At 35.2% G+C, this 19,955-nt stretch overlaps 1 protein-coding gene across 4 annotated transcripts in view; it reads right to left on the bottom strand.

Annotated features, from left to right (window-relative positions):
- Positions 1 to 19,955, bottom strand: part of C1GALT1 (core 1 synthase, glycoprotein-N-acetylgalactosamine 3-beta-galactosyltransferase 1) — a 39,317-nt gene that overhangs the window by 8,814 nt on the left and 10,548 nt on the right. For 3 of the 4 annotated variants that reach the window (XR_006211278.1, XM_042966847.1, XM_042966854.1), the window contains exons 2-3: positions 4,616 to 4,852; positions 532 to 1,199 (exon numbers count right to left, since the gene is read on the bottom strand). Coding sequence is in view for 3 of the 4 variants with exons in the window: in XM_042966847.1 (XP_042822781.1) it covers positions 532 to 1,199; positions 4,616 to 4,852 (905 nt within the window). In the remaining variant the exon portion in view is untranslated. Of the gene's footprint in view, positions 1 to 489; positions 1,200 to 4,615; positions 4,853 to 19,955 lie in introns of those variants that run through there. The other variant, XM_042966864.1, reaches the window with a different exon arrangement.

Genomic DNA, 19,955 nt, shown 5'->3' with positions numbered 1-19,955 from the left:
TGAAGGCTCTTTACCCAGATCTTCACACAGCCTGCTCTCTAACCTCCCTCAGATTTCTTTTCGAAAATCACCCCTTAGAGACACCTTTCATAATCACCCAAACTAGCGTACCCCATGACACTCTGGGTCACTCTCTATCCCCTTACCTAGCTTTACTTTACTTCAGGGCACTTATCACTACCTAATATCATATTTTATCTTTACTAGTCTGCCTGTTTATTGTATGTCTCTGCATCCAGAATGTAAGATTCATAATACACTGTTATAAGGTTCACGAGAACTGGAACTTGACCATATTTACCACTATATTTTTAGTGCCTGACATATAATAGCACCAATATTTATTGAATTACTATTGCCGACATTCATATTCTCAGCTATTTTATTATACGTCGCCACTCTATATAAAAAGAGTAAAGGAGATTCTTAGTTATTGGTACCAAAGAAACACATTATTTGCTAGGTTGGTTTTTTTTAAGTAAATAAAAGTCAGTCTAAGTATTTATACAGTAATAAAATTTCTAAACTTACCTCTACAGGAGGATAATAGTTGTAATTCCAGTACCAAAAGGTTCTAGGTAGATACCCCTTGATTAAGTGGTGTTCTGGTACAAAGGGATGAAAAGTTTCTTTTCCAGTGGTATCTCTGGAATCTCCCGCTTCTACATTTATAATTTCCATGCATCTCCCCAGTGCTAAGTCTTCAATGGAGGAACTATGTGTACATTTGTCTGTTTTAAATGCATCAACAAATCTTTTCAAGGCTTCTTTGCTCAGTACATATCCTGCTCCTCCACTCATGTAGCCCTGCTTTACATAGGGCTTAAATCTTCTGCCAAAGTAAATGGGTTCTTCAGGGTTGTATTTTGAGAGAAGCCATCTCAAATTATCTAGTATAACATATGTATCATCATCTGCTTTCATAAACCAATCAGCATCTTCTAAATAATGATCATGAACATACTGAAAAGCTTTGATTGTTTTCCAGTATAGTTGATCTCTGCCTTCTCTGGTTTTTAGTCCCACAGCAGGGAAGTCTTTATTTTCTTCTGAACTCATAAACAACACTTTATTACAACGCTGGGCCCATGTAGCTTTGACGTGTTTGGCCTTTTTCTCTAGATTTTGAGGACCTGTCATAACCCAGCAAAGAATTTTAACCTTCTGATAGAGGTTTTCAGCGATGTCTGTGTTCTCATCTATTAAACAAAAAATTTTTAGAGTTATATCTACATAGGTGTAAAAATGCAAATAAATTATATTGAAGAAAACGTTTTCTTACGCAATTTCAAAGGCCCCCTTCTATTTACCTTTCTAGCATTAGTAATTTAGCTGAAAGAAAGCAAAACTCAACCTAATATGAATTGACATTCTGATTTATTGGTATCATGTCAGTCTTGTCCAGGAGATTCATTGGCGTTAATAAGAACTGCCACCATGACTTAGATTCTTACTATTTGAACTGTGGTTTATTGACCAAACAGCATTAGCATCATCTGGGAATTAGAAATGCAGAATCTCAGGCCCCACCCCAGATCTACTGAATCTGAATCTGCATTTTAATCTCCAAGTTCTCTCAGAGATTTGTATACATATAAAGTACAGTCTTAGTCTCTGTTTTTCACTTCATTCTACAAAGAAAGCTTCTATTGGTTCACAACAGAACACTGAAGGAATTTCTCACTGCTCTGAATAAGCTTCTAAAAGACAGGAAAGACATGCTACTGAAGTAGCAGTTCATTTTGGAGTCCACAAGAGTTCACTGTTAGGAATTTATACAAGTACCCTGACGTGACTTTAAAAAAGGCTTTCATGACCATCTCAGTTTGAAGAAACAGGGTTAATAGAGAGTTGAGATTACTTCTCATAGTACCATATTTCATTCCAAAATGCAAATCCATCAATCAGAAACAGAATAGAGTATCAGTAGTATTTCCAAGACTATCTAGAGCAATGTTTTTCAAAGTATTCCTTTGTAAAGAAATAGGGAGCTTATGCCAGAATATAAAGCAACACATTACTTCTTTCATCAAGGAAGTCCTGCTGTACCCCACAAAAAGTCCACCTAACTAAAAAGCGAGCTTAACTGAGTTACATCCTGATACAAACTCCTTATCTGGATGCAGACTGGTAACAGATAATTCACACTGTCAGGCCAGGACCACATTCTGAGTATTAATGGTTTAAAGTAAGACTCTAATTTTAAGATTCTATACCAGTGCTTGGTGAAGGATCAATTTTTATTTCAATAGTTAAAGACCTATACTTTTGTAAACATGCTAAAAAATGAATTAGTAGAAAAATAAAACTAAAAAAGATATTGCAAAGTGTAAGTACTAATTCTTACAGTTTAGACAAAAATTACTCTGTTGAATTACCATGAAAGCTTCCAACTATTTAATCCCAATTTCAATACTTATGTGGTTGTGGACCAGCATGGACCTGCAAAACCATAGTTTTTTTGTGGTAATAATACAGGCAGAATCCTGAGGAAGCATGTCCTTAAAGGTAAGACCAACCAGTGAGTTACAAAAGCTCAGTCCTGTGAAAAATTAACAACTGGAGGCATAAATTTCTACTTAACTGAGAGGGAATACAACATTGGGCAAGATTGGGCATGCATTGAAAATATTCTCTTGTCCCTCTGAATATCGATAATTCACAATTCAAAAACAAACAAAATCACCCTATTTTCAGAGAGCATTCATATTTCATTGGGACTTGAGGGTCCCAAACTCCTGGCTATAGATAAACAAAATACTGGATGAACAGGGAAACTCGTAGATGCAGGACTTTCTAATGTTTCACTTTGAGCAAGACAACCTTCTCCTCACTGCTGGGATTTGGTAGAAATATTCTTTCTCATTTTTTAGTTATTCATTTATTAATTACTTTGTTGTAGGCATGTGCTCGCACAGGAGATGAAAAGATGAGTAAGACATACGGCCTACTACAGAAAATTCACAATCTTGCAGGAGACCTTGGCACGCAAGCCAGTATGTGACACACACTAACAGCGATGCTATAGTAGAGCTCTGTACAAACAGAGCTCTGTTCAATGTGCTGAGGAATAAGACAGCTGTGGCTGATAAATCCTATAGAATAGTGGAACGGGAACTTGGCCAGAACAGAGAAGAAGGGGAGATAAAGCAAAATCAGGAAACAGATGATGCAGAAAATAGGTCTTTAAATGAGTAGAAGCTCACCATAAGAGGAGACAAGAGGTAGAGTGAAGTTTGGTTGATGTAGGTACCTGGGTACAACTGAAGGTCTGTACTAGGGGAAATGAATGGAGAGAAGAAATCTGAAAAATGGTAAAGAAGTAGAATGTTAGAACTTACGGAAAATGGGATTGATTGGTAAGTGAAAGAAGACATCTACCATGACTTCATAGTTTCTAGCTTAGACAGATGTGGACCATTGAGCAGGACAAGTAGGTACCTAATATATGTGCCTGCAGTGACCTGATACAGCCTACTAGTAGAAAAAGCATGGCTCCAACTGATCCTTTGACAATCTGGAGCAATGCTCATTGCTCTATGATGGTGTTTAACTGCTCTATGATAAGAACACAGAGCACCTACTCAGAGCTGAATCAGTTGTATAAACATTTACACAATATGACATCATTTGTAATAGTATACATGTGCTTGCTAGTTCATAATAACTCAACCAGGATGTGGTATTTCATCCCTCAGCTTCTGCCTGAGAGGCAGGAAAGAAATATCTTATTGCCAAAAAGATACAAGAAACAATTCTTAACTGGGGGACCCTCTGCATCCCAGGATTCCAATTGTTTTCAAGCTGCTGTATTCTTTTTTGTCAAATAAATCACACTTGCAGAGATCTTTGAATTATGTTAATGTCTTTTCACAGTGTTAGGAACTGGGCTAAGACAAAGACAGTAAAGAATAGATGGGAACTAAAATTATAGGAATTGATGATATCACACAAGAAAAGAAACAGCCAAAGGACAGAAACATGGGGAAAACCAACACTTAAAGGGGCACCAGAGGACACAATTGAGAACATCCTGTTAGAAGCAGGTGACCAGGAGAAAATGAAGTCATTATAACACATCCTTAGTTCTTTCCTCCTCTTAAGTTTTTATGCCTCTTAAAAGGTGAAAAGATTAGTTATTTTAGCTACTGATAAAAATATAAATTGAAAAAATATATATAAATTGAGATTTATATATATCTCTTTAATTTCTATAAGACAAGACTAAGTAAAAACTAAGACTAAAATCAGAAAATAGCAAAAATGAAAGACACAGATATAAACCATGATAACAAAATTAGGCTAAATGAATATTTTCAAAAACAAATCTAATCTGAAAGTTCTGCCTTTCCCCAAATTACAGTTTCTGAACTATCTCTACTTAAAAATGAATTCAAAATTAATACCGTACTCCCTAAATAAATCTGGGTTTTAGCAACTTCCTTCTGCTGAGGCAAACCAAGAATTGTCATTAAATATCAGGAATTAAGCTCACTTTTATCAAAAGATATTGTATGTAACAAAATTCAAATAAATTGCCTTTTCCAAGTCTCACAACACTTACACAGACTGAAAACTACTGTTTGTGTTTACTCCTTAATAAAGCAAACCATACCTTTATGTTGGCTAGAATCTGCATTGAAGTTCATCTGTCCTTCTAGATGATTCTGTCCATTATCATCTGAATGCCTAGCATGAGGATCATTATGAAGAATATTAGGCTGGGTATCACCCTGTTCTCCCAGTAAAATACTAAATAACTGAGAACATAAAACAAATCCAATTGCAGATCCACAAAGGAAGGTTAAAAAATTCAGCCAAGATTTAGAGGCCATTTCCCGAAAGTTTATTTCTGTAAGAAAAAAATTAGCAAGATGTTATAAATTATAAAGCATACATACTATGAGGAAAAAACTTGATTAACTTTTAGCCATATGGGAAAGTTAATTTCTTCCATATAGGAGAACATTTTTAAGAATATTTAACTTTTATCTATTTGCTGCTAAAACACACATTATGGACAATTCAATAAAATGAGTAGTAACTTAGAGAATCATTGTTAGAGTGGAACATGGGTAAATAGGTCAGTATTTGCACATAGAATTTCCTGTTCCTCCCAACTAGAATCCTTTGTGAACCCAAGCCTGCTTGCCACAGTCTTCTTCTTTTTTGCTGTCGAAATAGTTAAATTTATCTTTTTTTTCTCTTTTGGTAGTTCATATTATGTGGTATACATTATAGATATTATATAAAAATATATATAATATGACACAACATAATATCTCACAAATATTACTATCATTGAAACAAATGGTAAAATTTGTATAAAAATTGTGGGGAGGACACAGAGATTGTGTTCTAAAATCCTATTGTTGTCCAGAAGTAGTAGAAGTATTAATGTTAGATTTTAAAAGACTACGGATGTGTAAAGTAATTACTAGTATAATCATTAAAAAAAAAGAATACATAACTAAAACAGAAAAAATGAAATATAAAATAATAATCAAATACAAGACAAGGAAAAAAGAGAAGTGGATAAAGAACAGATGAAATAAACAGAAAAAAATAGTATTATGACTGATTTTAATGTAAATATATCACCAATGACATTAATGTAAAAAGACTGAAAACTCTAATTAAAAGATAAAGATAGCCAGCCAGACTAGAGAAAGAAAATAAACCAATCTATATGCTGCTTATAAGAGACACACATTATATTCAGAAAGAGCAAAAGGATGGAAAAAGATGTATCATTCAAACACTTACAAAAAGAAAGTATGCTAATATCAAAATAAAAGTAGTAGCTACATAGTTATCTTTGAGATATTCACCAAGCTCTACATTTTTGATTTACACATTTTTCTATATTGGGGCGCCTGGGTGGCTCAGTCGGTTAGGCGTCCAACTTCGGCTCTGGTCATGATCTAGCAGTTTGTGAGTTCGAGCCCCACATCGGGCTCTGTGCTGACAGCTTAGGGCCTGGAGCCTGCTTGGGATTCTGTGTCTCCCTCTCTCTCTGCCCCTCCCCTACTCATGCTCTGTCTCTGTCTCAAAAATAAATAAAAAACATTATAAAAAAAAATTTACACATTTTTCTATATTAACATTTACTTTAGTAAAAAATTTATATAAAAAATAGCTCAAATAACCTTTTACTTTATTCCTTTTAATACATATTTAATATACATATATTTAACACAAAAGTATTTATACTCAAATCTATAAGTAAAATTGTCAAGCCATGGAGCTATACCATGCTTTCTTATGTCTCGTATTACAGGTTCTCTCTAGAATAATAATTCAAATTTGAGAAGGATGATTCCAAGGGGTAAGCAGAAGATAAAGGAAAGACAGTGTGAGCAAAGTTGTTCACTAATCCTTGAGATGTAAATTACCCATATGAAACTGGCAGGCACTTGTTTGTTTATTTTATTGTATTTATTTTTAATTTACATCCAAATTAGTGAGCATATAGAGCAACAATGATTTCAAGAGTAGATTCCTTAATGCCCTTTACCCATTTAGCCCATCCCCTTCCCACAACCCCTCCACCAACCCTCTGTTTGTTCTCCATATTTAAGTGTCTCTTGTGTTTTGTCTCTCTCCCTGTTTTATATTATTTGTGCTTCCCTTCCCTTATGTTCATCTGGCAGGCACTTGTTTACTTACTTCCTTTGTTCTACCTTAACTGCATTCTTAAATTCAGAAAGGTAGGCCTTCCTGGATGAAGAGTATATATGTCCCACTCAACTTCCCTACCCAATTTCCCAGAGGAAAAGCAGAAATAAGTTTATCCAATCTTGTTGCTATTTTTCCTGAGAGGGAGTCTCAAATTCTTTCTTGCTATTGTCCTCTTTTCCCCATTTAGATTGGTCTTTAGTGAAATCCTTACACCCAAAAGGTATAATCCACAATCCCAGGGAAAATATCCCTCTTGGTTTAAATGATTCTTTTGAAATTCTAAAAACCTCAAGATTATTTGCAAATGATATATCCGATAAAGGGTTACTATCTGAAATACAGAAAGAACTTACAACTCAACACCAAAACATCCCGAGTAATCTGATTAAAAATAGATAGGCAGATTTTTAATCTGCCTATCTGTTTTGGAAAACAGATATTTTTCCAAAGAAGACATACAAATAGCCAATAGACACATGAAAAGATGCTAAATATCACTAATCATCAGGGAAATGCAAATCAAAACTACAATGAAGTATCACCTCACACCTGTCAGAATGGCCAGAAACACAAGTTTTGGCAAAGATGTGAAGAAAAAGGAAGCCTTGTACACTGTTGGTACAGCCACTGTGGAAAACAGTATGGAGATTCCTCAAAGAATTTAAAAATAGAATTACCATATGATTCAGTAATTTCAGTACTGGATATTTATCCAAAGAAAATTAAAAAAACACTAATATAAAAAGATATATGCACCCCTATGCTTACTGCAGCATTATTTATAATACCCAAGATATAAAAGCAATCCAAGCGTCCATCCATAGATGAATGGATAAAGAAGATGGGTGATACACACACACACACACACACACACACACACACTGGAATATTCCTCAGCCATAAAAAAGAATGAGATCTTTCCATTTGCAATAACATGGGTGGATCTAGAGGGTATAATGCTAAATGAAGTCAGGAAAGACAAATACCATATCGTTTCACGCATATGTATAATTTAAGAAACAAAACAAGCAAACAGAAAGAAAAAGAGATAAAAACCAGAGTCTTAAATACACAAAACTGGTGGTTGGCAGAGGGAAGGTGGGTAGGGGATGGGTAAAATGATAAAGGGATTAAGAGTGCATTTACTGTGATGATCACTAATGTACAGAACTGCTGAGTCATTATACAAGGCGGGGGGGGGGGGAGCCAAAGAATCTCCTCAAGAATCTCGAAATCTCCCTTTAGTAAGAGCATACATTATCAAGACTTTACCAACAAAAGTAATTTGAAAGTACCATGAACTGCAAACACGAAGCCAAGAGAAGTGAATGAAAGGCATCCTAACTCTAGATTTTTTATGGTAAATATAAAAAGATTGTCAGAGTAAGATTGAAGCAATAAACCCGAAGGAAAGCTATTAAGGTAACATTAGCAGACACTGAATCATTTAGGAGCCACACTGTAAGCAATTTACACCACATCTTCTAATTCTCTGACACTTTGCCTTCTAGCACACTGGTTTTGATTTTGTTTTTGTACTGGTTGTGACTTTCCTCACTATATACTAGATATAATCACTTCACAGTCTCAGAAGGACACAGTCCAATTGAATTTTGCACTGCTGTAGTCTTACTACTCCTGGTATTAGAGGAGAAAGCAACAGTCACAGTGGTGTTCAGTACCACTTTAGACAGAAAGCACTGTGACTGAGAAGGGGAAAGGACTGCAGGACCAGAGAAAATCCATTTCTTCCATCATCAGAGCAGATATATGAAGTTAATTAAGTACTCATCTAGCTCCAGTAACTATGAATACTAACCTGCTACCCCACCATTTTCCACATGACACTGAGCTTCAGAACAACTCTACTTTTGCAGCAGGGATGGTTTACTGTTTGTAGGGAACTAGTGACATATTTATGGATAGGGTTTTCTCCGCTGAGGTGGCACTTTTTAGCAACATACCTGTTCTGGGGTGAGTAGAGGGAAAATTGACTTCTGGATGTTAAAAAATTTGTTTTTAATTAAAAAATATTTTGTGATGCCACTGGATGGCTGCCATCCTCTCCCCCATCTTCCTCCAGAGCATTATCAGCCAAAACGTGTTGGCTCACCCCTGTTGTTCTTATCCCATCCCCTTCCAATTTCAAAGACTCCTGCCTTATGACTAAATTTCCGTTTACGCCCATTTTATTTTCCTGTTCCTGCGATAAAATAGCCACCTCATATAGGTACAATGTACCCCAAGCCCTACTCCGATTTTTGGCAAAAATCTGCACCCTCAACTCTTCAGATTCTTTTCTTTTTTGTTTTTTTTCATTTCATTTTTTAAATTCAATTAATTAATTAATTTCTAAATTTACATCCAAGTTAGTTAGCATATAGTGCAACAATGACCTCAGGAGTAGATTCCTTAACGCTCCTTATTTAGCCCATTCCCCCTCCCTCTTTAGATTCTTAACAAAGAGTATTGAAGGAGACCAGATTGGAAGACACTACACAACTAAGTTGCACATTATAGGAGCCTATAATATGTTAATTGAAATTAAGTGCAGGGAAGTTCTCAATGTCAACTGCTTTCTAAACCTGATACATCATCAAAATCACTTGGGGAACATTTTAAAAATACAGATTATCAGGCTCAACAATGGAGATTTCAGATGCAAAAGAAGTGCTGGGACAACTAAAACTTATATTTTTACTTTATTTTTTAAGGGACAGCTTTGTGTTATTCATTGTAAAAAATAAGTCAAGCAATATAGAACAGTATAGAACTACATTGAAAAAGAAAGAAATCACCTCAAATCCCATCACTCAGAAACAGCTATCATTAATATTTGGTAATATCACTACAGATAGGAATAGCATCTTTATAAATAACAGAGAATGATGAGGAGAGAACTACAGCTAACAGTTGAGCCCTGTACTGAGAGATTTACACAAGTTAACTGTAAACCATAAACAAGGGACTGTCATTCCCATTTTACAGATAAACTCAGAAAGAAGGTTAGTAATCTTCACATTCACACTGACAATGTCTATCAAGAATTCAGATTCTTGGGGCACCTGGGTGGCTCAGTTGGATAAGTGTCCGACTCTTGATTTTGGCTCAAGTCATGATCCCAGGCTCGTGAGATCAAGTCCTGTGTCAGACACTGTACTGAGCACACAGCCTGCTTGGGATTCTCTCTCTCTCCTCTCTGGCTTGCACTGTTTCTCTTGAAACAAACAAACATTAAAAAAAAAAAAAAAAAGAATTCAGATTCTTAACCATTTTACCATAGGTTTACAGAACTAGAACTGTGAATCACGCTATTTTAAAAATTTAACCTATTAAGTTAGATTTACTTGAATTTACTGGGGGAAAAAAAGGGAAATTAAATGACTCTAAATGAACTTTGAAAGAGCTAAAATTTATGACTCTTCTAAAGATAAGAAAAAGACTATGAAAAATATAAAGCAATTGGAGGCCCTTTTTGAAAACTACATATTTCAATTTTAGATAGTACCTAGTAATTTCTTGCTGTGAGAAATGTGGAAATCAGCCTATATATACTCCCCCAAACACTCAATTTTTGTGAACTATTTTTATTCTGTAAAATTTTGCATAGTTTACATTCTATAAATTATACAGTAATTCCCATGACTGCTTAATCTTGGATATGTATTAAATTGGATTCCATGCTCATTAATAGTCCTTTTATTACAGCTCCTTTATATGTGAGTTCTTCATTAATGTCATGTTTTTTGGCTGGGTTTCAGCAAGTAATTTTGGTAATAGTGCTCATTGGTGCTATATTCTAAATTCTTGCAGGCTTAAGACTGTCTACTACTGCCTTTATATATGAAGCACAACTTGATCAAGTACAAACTTTGTAAATATTGTTCATAGTCTCCTCACACCGACGCCAGAAAAGTCTGAGGGCAGAGAAGCACAACTTGATCAAGTACAAACTTTGTAAATATTGTTCATAGTCTCCTCACACCGACACCAGAAAAGTCTGAGGGCAGAGTAATCTTTAATCCTTGTAGATAAATGCTCCTCTTCTCCTATGCTTGGTTTGTAATCATTCCACCAGTTACTAATATCCTCTCAGTAAGACTTTAATACCCTTTATATGAGATCATGTCTTCCTCTAATTTTCAGGATTTTATTTATTTATTTATTTATTTATTTTTAATTTTTTTTTTTCAACTTTTTTTTAAATTTATTTTTGGGACAGAGAGAGACAGAGCATGAACGGGGGAGGGGCAGAGAGAGAGGGAGACACAGAATCGGAAACAGGCTCCAGGCTCCGAGCCATCAGCCCAGAGCCTGACGCGGGGCTCGAACTCACAGACTGTGAGATCGTGACCTGGCTGAAGTTGGACGCTTAACCGACTGCGCCACCCAGGCGCCCCTAATTTTCAGGATTTTAAAAAGTCAAGGGAATTCACAATAAAGTCCCTAAAATCCAAGGCTTTCAGTGTTTTTTTTATTTTTTAAATTTTTTCTTTTTAATGTTTATTTATTTTTGAGAGAGAGAGAGAGAGAGAGAGAGAGCGCGCGCGAGCATGAGCGGTGGAAGGGCAGAGAGAGAGGGAGACAGAATCCAAAGCAGCCTCTAGCCTCCAAGCTGCCAGCACAGAGCCCGATGCGGGGCTTGAACTCACAGACCGTGAGATCATGACCTGAGCCAAAGTCGGATATTGAGCCACCAAGGTGCCCCTTGTTTTTATTTTTATTCTTTATTTTTATTTTAGAGAGAGGGAAAGACACGAATGGGGGAGGGGCAGAGAGAGAGAGGGAGAGAGAAAGTCCCAAGCAGGTTCCATGCTGCCAGTGCTGAGCCTGATGTGGTGCTCAATCCCACAAACCAGATCATGACCAGAGCCAAAACCAAGAGTAGGACGTTTAAATGAATGAACCACCCAAGCGCCCCTGTGTTTTTGTTGTTTTTAAATTTTGGTACTTTATGCTATATTCTGCCAAGGTTATCATTCTATTATTTATAATTTGTTCTAGTTTATAGTATTCATTTGCTATATTTACATATTCAACATGTAGTTGTCTCTTCAAACCACATTAAAATGATTGTTGATATTTTCCCTAAAAAGCTTCCCTTAAAAAATTGAGATGAATCTTATATAATGACAACACTGTATAAATGCTTACAAATATACTATATGAGGCAAATATGTTTAAAACTTTTATATGTTTTCTCTGATCCTCACAACAACTGGAAAACTTGATAGTAGTATCTCCTATTACAAATGAGGAAAATGAGTTTCAGAAAAATTAATGAAATTGACCCAAACCACACAGCCTACATGGTAAGTTAGGATTCTAACTCACATTTCACTTAAAGTTAATAGTTTTTTTCCCACTTATACCACACTTGCATGTATAGTCACCCATCAACTTTCCATAGTCTTCCCCCTTTCTTTCTAAAATTATCTTTAAATGGAAGATAAGAAGATTGTTACCAGCAGATTCTAGAAGAAACCATTTTTGCTCTATTCATAAATCTTGAGATGTAAAAAAGATACAAAAAAAAATGAAAAGTCCATAGGCTCCAAGAAAGACTGAAAATATTAAGAGAGTAGTTGAGAGATCGGAACTGGTTTCAGACTAAATTTTCATGCTTCTGCTCTCCTACAGTAATCCTTCTAATATTTCAAATATTTCTTTATATGAATTCTTAAACAAAAAGGCTTATTGCTGAGACTTAACCCCTTTCTTGCTTCCAATACATTTTTCACTAAAAAAAATTAAAGCTTCTGTTACAGAGAATAAAATTTTACTTGCATATTCTCTTACAGTTTTCTTGTAACATTTTGAGAATATTTCTACTAATTTTGTTTCTTTACAATTCCAGATTATTAAGTTGAGCAGTCAATCTGAATTACTATATGCAAGTCTTGACGTTCAAAAATCATTTACAATTACATGGCAATGTGCTAAATACTGGGAAAAGCTAAAACAAAGTATCTTTCTCTGCCTTCATGGAATTTACAGTATTGTTAATTATACAGGGACACAAAAGCAGCAATGAAAGAGTTTAAAAACAGAGGGACACAGTTAAAGCAGTGCTAAGGAAAACTTATAGCAAGCACTAAATGCTTACATTAGAAAAGAGAAAAAGTTTCAAATCATTTAACGCCAGGTCCCACTTCAAGAAGCACAAACAAAATAATCCTAAAGCAAGCAAAATGAGTGAAATAATAACAGAAATCAATAAAATTTAAAATAGATAAAACTAATAAAACAAAAAGCCATTACCAAATGCCTAACAAAATTATCAACACCTAAAAAAATTAACAATAATTCTTTGGACTCATCCAACTCAAGTATGTAATCAAATTTCCACAACTGTCTTCTATAATCAAATTGCTTCAATTAGTTCACAAATGTCTTTTTTACACTTGGTTTGCTCCAATCAGGATTTAAACTATATCCACATTCACAGATAAAATTAAAACACACACACACACATGCACACGAGAACATTTTATATAATAAATAGCTATTAAACATGAAAACTTAAATGAAACACATTTCTCTAAGAATGTAAATTATCAAAACTGACTCCAGGTATAAAAACTAAATGGACAAATAACCACAAAGGAAATAAAGAGCCAGACTTCAAAGAGGTCCAGGCTTTTCTTGGATAAAATACTTAAATCTTTCAAAACACATAATTTTTATACAGGCATACCTCATTTTACTGCACTTTGCTTTATTGTGCCTTGCAGATACATTTTTTTTTTTACAAATTAAAGACCTGTAGTGACTTTGTCCAGCACGTCTATTGGTGTTATTTTTCCAACAGCATGTCACTTCATGCCTCTGCATCACAATTTGGCAGTTGTCACAATATTTCAAACTTTTTCATTATTATATTTGTTATAGTGATTTCTGATCAGTGATCTTTGATGTTACTGTTCTAATTGTTTTGGGGTGCCATGAACTGTACCCATATAAGACGGTGAGCTTAATTGATAAATGTGTGTGTTCTGACTGCTCCACTAACTGGTCATTCCTCTTTCTCTCCCCCAAGACCTCTCTATTCCCTGAAACACAACAATATTGAAATTAGGCCAATCAGTAAGCCTAAAATGGTCTCTTCATGTTCAAGTGAAAGGAAGAGTCACATATCTCTCACTTTAAAAGTTAGAAATGATCAAGCTTAGAGAGGAAGGTATGTTGAAAGCCAAGATAGGCCAAAAGTTAGGCTTCTTGTGCCAAAAAGCTAGGTTGTGAATACAAAGGAAAAGTTCTTACAGAAAAAAGTGTTACTCTAGTGAACTCATGAGTGATAAGCAAGCTAAATAGCTGGCTTAGTTATTGCTGATATGGAGAATGCTTCAGTGGTCTAGATAGAATATCAAACTAGCCACAACATTCCCTTAAGCCAAAGCCTAATCTAGAGCAAGGCCCTAACTCCATTCAATTTTATGAAGGCTGAGAGAAATGAGGAACTGCACAAGAAAAGTTTGAAGGTGGCAGAGGTTGGTTCATGAGGTTAAAGGGAAAGAAGCCATCTCTGTAAGATAACAGTATAAAGTGAAGCAGCAAGTGCTGATGTAGAAGCTCTGAGTTATCCAGGGAAATCCATTTAAGATAATTAATGAAAATAGCTCCACCAAACAACAGATTTTCAATGTAGACAAAACGGTCTTCTGTTGGAAGAAGATGCCATCCAGGACTTTGAGAACCAGATTGGACTCAGCTTCAAAGCATCACAGGACAGGATGACTCTCTCGTTAGCGGCTAATGCAGCTGGTAACTTTAAGTTGAAGCAAACGCTCATTTAACATTCTGAAAATGCTTGAGCCCCTTAAGAATTATGCTCCATCTATTCTGCCTGTGCTCTAAAAATAGAACAAAGCCTGGGTAACATCGTATCGGTTTACAACATTGTTTATTTAAATTTTGAGCCTGGGGTGCCTGCATGGCTCAGTCCCTTAAATGTCCGACTCCAGCTCAGGTCATGATCTTGTGTTCTGTGAGTTTGAGCCCGTGTTGGGCTCTGTGCTGATGGCTCAGAGCATGGAGCCTACTTCCGATTCTGTGTCTCCCTCTCACTCTGCACCTCCCCTACCTGCACTCTGTCTCTCTCTCTCAAAAATAAACATTAAAAAAATAATTTAAAAATACATTTTGAGCCTACTGTTAAGACCAACTACTCAAAAAACAAAAGATTTCCTTTCAAAATATTATTGCTCATTGACAACGTACTTGGTTACTCTGAGCTCTAGTAGAGATGGACAAGATTAAAGTTGTTTTCATGTCTCCTAATACAACATCTATTCTGCGGCCTATAGGTCAAAGAGTAATTTTCGACTTTCCAGTCTTATTATTTAAGAAATACATTTTCTAAGGCTATAGCTGCCATACATAGTGATTCCTCTGATAGAGCTGGGTATAATAAATGAAAAACCTTCTGAAAAGGAGTCAATATTTTATAGGGCATTAAGAACATTCATGGTTCATGGGAATAAGTCAAAATATCACCCTGTACGGGAGTTTGGAAGAAGCTGCTTCCAGCCCTTGGGAATGAATTTGAAGGGTTCAAGATTTCAAAGGAGGGGTGTCTGGATGGTTCAATCGGTTAAGTGTCTGACTCCAACTCAGGTCATGATCTTATAGTTCATGAGTTCAAGCCCCACATCTGGCTCTGCACTGACGGTGCAGAGCCTGCTTGGGATTCTCTCTCTTTCCCTTTCTCTCTGTCCCTCTCCCACTTCTGTATGTGCTCTCTCTCTATCTCTCTCAAAGTAAAAATAAGGAGTAAGTACCTGCTGATATGTTAGAAACAGCATGATAAATAGAATTAAAAATGAAGCCTGAAGATGTAATTGAATTGCTGCAATCTCATGAAAAAACTTGAATGGATGAGGAGTTGCTTCTTGAGGATGAGCAAAGAAAGCCATTTCTTGAGATGGAATCTACTCCTGTAAAGATTGTTGACATGGCAACAAAGGATTTAGAATATTACATAAACTTAGTTGATAAAGCATTGGCAGGATTTGAGAGGACTGACTCCCACTTTGAAAGAAGTTGTACTGTGGTAAAATGCTATCAAATAGTATCTATGCTACAGACACATCATTCATGAAGGAAGATTCAATGCATGTGGCAAACTTCATTGTTTATTTTAAGAAATTGCCACAGCCACCCCAATCTTTAGCAACCACCACCCTGATCAGTCAGCAGCTATCAACAGGGAGGCAACACCCTCCACCAGCAAAAAGATTATGACTCACTGAAAGCTCAGATGATGATTAACATTTTTTTAGTAATAAAGTATATTTCAATAAGGTAAATTAAGGTATGTACATTTTGAGACATATGATACTGCACCCTTAACAGACTATAGTGTAAACATAACTTTTATATGCACAGAGAACCAAAAATTCAACTGACTTGTTTCATTGTGGTATTTGCTTTATTGCAGTGGTCTGGAACTGAACTCACAATATCTCTGAGGTATGCCTGTACTACATGAATCATTCCAAAAGTTAAGCAGAACTTAACCAATTCTTCTTTTATGTAAAAGTTTGATATATAAATATCTGACAAAGACAGTCCAAAATAAAGATAGCATTAAAAAAAAAAATCAGTCTAATCTCACTGCAAAACAATACATTATCAAAGGGAATGAAGCCCAAACATTAGCCCATCTGAAGCTGGGTCTTCAGAAAAGGAACTATGAGATGAGGTTTATGAGAAATTATTCCATGGAAAAACACAAGGAAATAGGACAGGGAAGGGAAGGAGGTCATGTAAAATCCCATGGAAGGTGATTTTAGCTCAGTCCCATAGGGCAGTTCTGGAGGCAATGCAAGCCACACCTGAGTTATAACCAATTAATCACTGGTTAAGGGCTCTCTTTAGGAAATAAATTTCCCAGACACTTCCATAGCTTATACATTGGCAAAGCAGGCCCTGGCAGTGTGAGGGCAGCCCTGCAACAAAAACCTTAGAAGACAGATAATGGGAATGAAAATACATCAGGACCCTGTGAACAGGAAGAAGACATGGGCCCTTAGACAAAGCATTAGCATCATCTGCTCTAGGCACTTTAGGACTGGGAAAGTTAAAAATCATTTGGTTTAATTTGCTCTATGGAATCCCCAACAGGTTCAGCAATCTATCATTCCAATCCAATCATTGTACAGTGAATACCGTATAGCCCCAAAAATGTATATAGAGATTTTAATTAGCTTTTTAGTATCTACTCTAAAATATGAATAACCACTTAAGAATCACCAGATATTTTAAGGAATGCCTTTAATATGAGAGAAAAACACCAACAAAGTCAAATTTAAAGCAACATGGAAGAGATGATAAGATTAAAACTAAAAAAAAAACCCCCAATCACTGATATCCTAAGAGAAAAAATGTCATGGCATTCTATTTCTGAAACAAGAATAAGACAGTAGCTTAAAAAAATATATGAGGACAAAAAGAAATCCAATAAATTAAAATATAAGAAAATAAAAAACCTATTGAATAGAAGAGGCATAAGATAAAGTTAAGGAAATCACCCCAAAAGTGAGCAAACAAAAAGATAAAGTGATGGAAAACAAGAGAGAAAATTGATAAGATCAATTTATAAGGGCAGATAAAAAAAAAGGGAAGGTATCAACAATTAAATATTTCAAGGAAGTTTCCAGACTGAAAGGATCCAATGATAGCTAGCACTCTGAATAAAAACAGACCCAAAAAAGATATAGTATCAAGTAATTTCAGAGCAATTTGGTCAAACTATTCTGTACGCTTTCAGAGAAAGAGGCAAAGAAACAACAATGAAATGGTTTGGACTTTCAAACAGCAACACTGAAAGCTAGAAAGCAATGGAGAAAATCCTTCAAAATTCTGAGGAGAAATCATTTCCAACCTAGAATTTTATACCTAAACTATCCAACAAGTATGAGTAATGAGTAGAGATATTTTAAAAATATGACAGACTTTGGTCAGATCAATATTTGGTGTATTATATTGTATCTATCGTAAAGTGCCAGCAGGGCACTGATTCAGAAATGTTGAGCAAGCTGTCAAAAGATGCAGGTCTGGAACCTGGGAAAATATGCACAGTCAGTCACTTGTACATCTGAATCACAAATTAAAAATAACACTGCCCTAAAATATGATCTAGCAAATAAAAATAGTTAACTACTCAATGCAAAGGAGACTCTTCTTTAAATTCATTCACTTAGTCTTTCCACAATGCTATGCAGGCTAAAAGAGTTGTGTAAATACCTAATACATTTGAGAATTTGCCATGTGACCTGATAATATAAAACACTCAAAAGACAAGTTAAGATTTTCTTTAGTATATTCCCTCTTTGCCTTCAAAGTGTAGCTCACTGACTCAACTTTTAATCTAAGGCAATCATCTTAACAAAATATAAAAAAGCATTTATGAACAGTGCCTGCACATAAACTCTCAAGTGTTTGCTAAATGAAAGAAAGATTCATGGTCAAAAGTTAGAATAAAAGGAAAAATTATATAAAGTACATTAACTAAATACAACGCTTTACAATCACTAAAATGTTTTTTAAAGATTGCATTATGACATGGAAACACGGTTAGAACACAAGTGAAAAAAAGCACGCAGAGTTTTACATACAATGTTATTCCAACTCTGTGCTTTAAAAAAAATCCTTAAAAAAAGACTAGAAAAATATGCCAAAATGTTAATAATTTCTCATTTCTAATTTTAATTCTAACTTCTAATATCAGTGTTAGGAGTAGGGGCAACTAAGATTTTTTTCCCCACATGTTTCCAAGTTGAGTTTAATGAGTATACATTACTTAAGCAGCTATCAAAAATTATACTCTTGTATCCCTTTAAATACTTAATTAGTGAGGACCTCAAACAGCTTTTGTTTTTATAGGTTATATTCACTGATTAGATTTTTATTAGAAATTAAAACATAAAAAGTTTTTAAATATTCATTTATTCATAAGTAATAATGGCAAACGCACTACCTGTTAACATAAATAACATTTTATGGAAAATATTTTATTTTATAAAAAAATGAAAGAGAAGAGTGGCATTGCTTTAAATTTTTATAAATCTCAGTATCTGGTTTAATAGAAGACCACTGGATCTAGAATTCCATATCTCCTTCTGCATTTAATTTTTTTGCAATGGCATATAACATGTAGCTTCTTAAAAATCTGACTATACATTTATGGGAGAAAGAGTGAATTAAAAAAGCAAATATTGATATTAGTATCATAATTTTTTATTTTATAGTCTTCGTGAAAGGGTCTAAGAGATCTCACTTTCCCTGGACCACACTTTGAGAACTGCTACATTATTCTGATAAAAAAAATTTTCTCCAAAAAATATTGAATGGTGGGTGGTAGCTTGCTGGATCATGAAAAATAGGATGGACGCTTGAGAGTTTTGATTTCTGGGTGAACAGAACCCAAAATGGACCATGCTATATTCAGCCTCCCTTTTTGATACAAACAGTAATACAAATCGTTAAAATAGTTAACTACTCAATGCAAAGGAGACTCTTCTGTTCACAGAATGTAAACTACCAGAAGGCATAAAATAGTATCTTTCCTCTCAGAGTTACCAACTATGATGCTTCCCACAAGATGATAGTGCAATAAACATTAGCTGGCTTGAAATAAGGGAGCAAAGCATCTACCTCTTTATTCTTCTCCCAAACCCCCAAATCTGATTATATCTCCACATCTATTTTATCCCTCCAAAATGACACTTTTCTCTCTCCAGGTCTTGATCATTTTTCTCCATGCTCAGGTCTTTTAACTTCTCTTAACCAACAACTTCATAGAGGCTTCACACAGCAGTCTTGTTTAAAAAACATGTATTTTCCAATGCCACAGGATGAAGTCCATACTTCTTACCTGGTACAGAAGACTGGCTCTAGTTTATCTTCCTGCTCTCTTATTTCTCATACTCCCTTATCTGTAAAGAGCAGTCAGCCATTCTCCCGTTTGACATGACCTTTCATATGGATGACTTCAGCCATTCTATTCTTTTTGCATGGTGTGCCTTCCTCGATTTTGTCTACTGGATAGATGCCAAATTCTTTCAAGGTTTCTTAGTTTTGGTACTTTCCATGATCACTTTTCCCTAATGCCCATGGTCAAATTAACTGCTTTCTCTCAAATGTCTCCTTGTTCCTTTATTCACACCTCCTACTATGTATATATCATACTGCATAATAGAATGTGCATTTCTTCCCCACTAGACTAAGAGGTCCTTAAGAAAAATGGATAGGTTCTTATCTCTACATCTCTA

This window comes from Panthera tigris, chromosome A2, assembly GCF_018350195.1.
Source record: "Panthera tigris isolate Pti1 chromosome A2, P.tigris_Pti1_mat1.1, whole genome shotgun sequence".
In the NCBI taxonomy this organism is placed as follows: domain Eukaryota; kingdom Metazoa; phylum Chordata; class Mammalia; order Carnivora; family Felidae; genus Panthera; species Panthera tigris.
The sequence above is the reverse complement of the archived record's forward strand: the minus strand, read 5'-3'. Positions and strand labels throughout refer to the sequence as shown.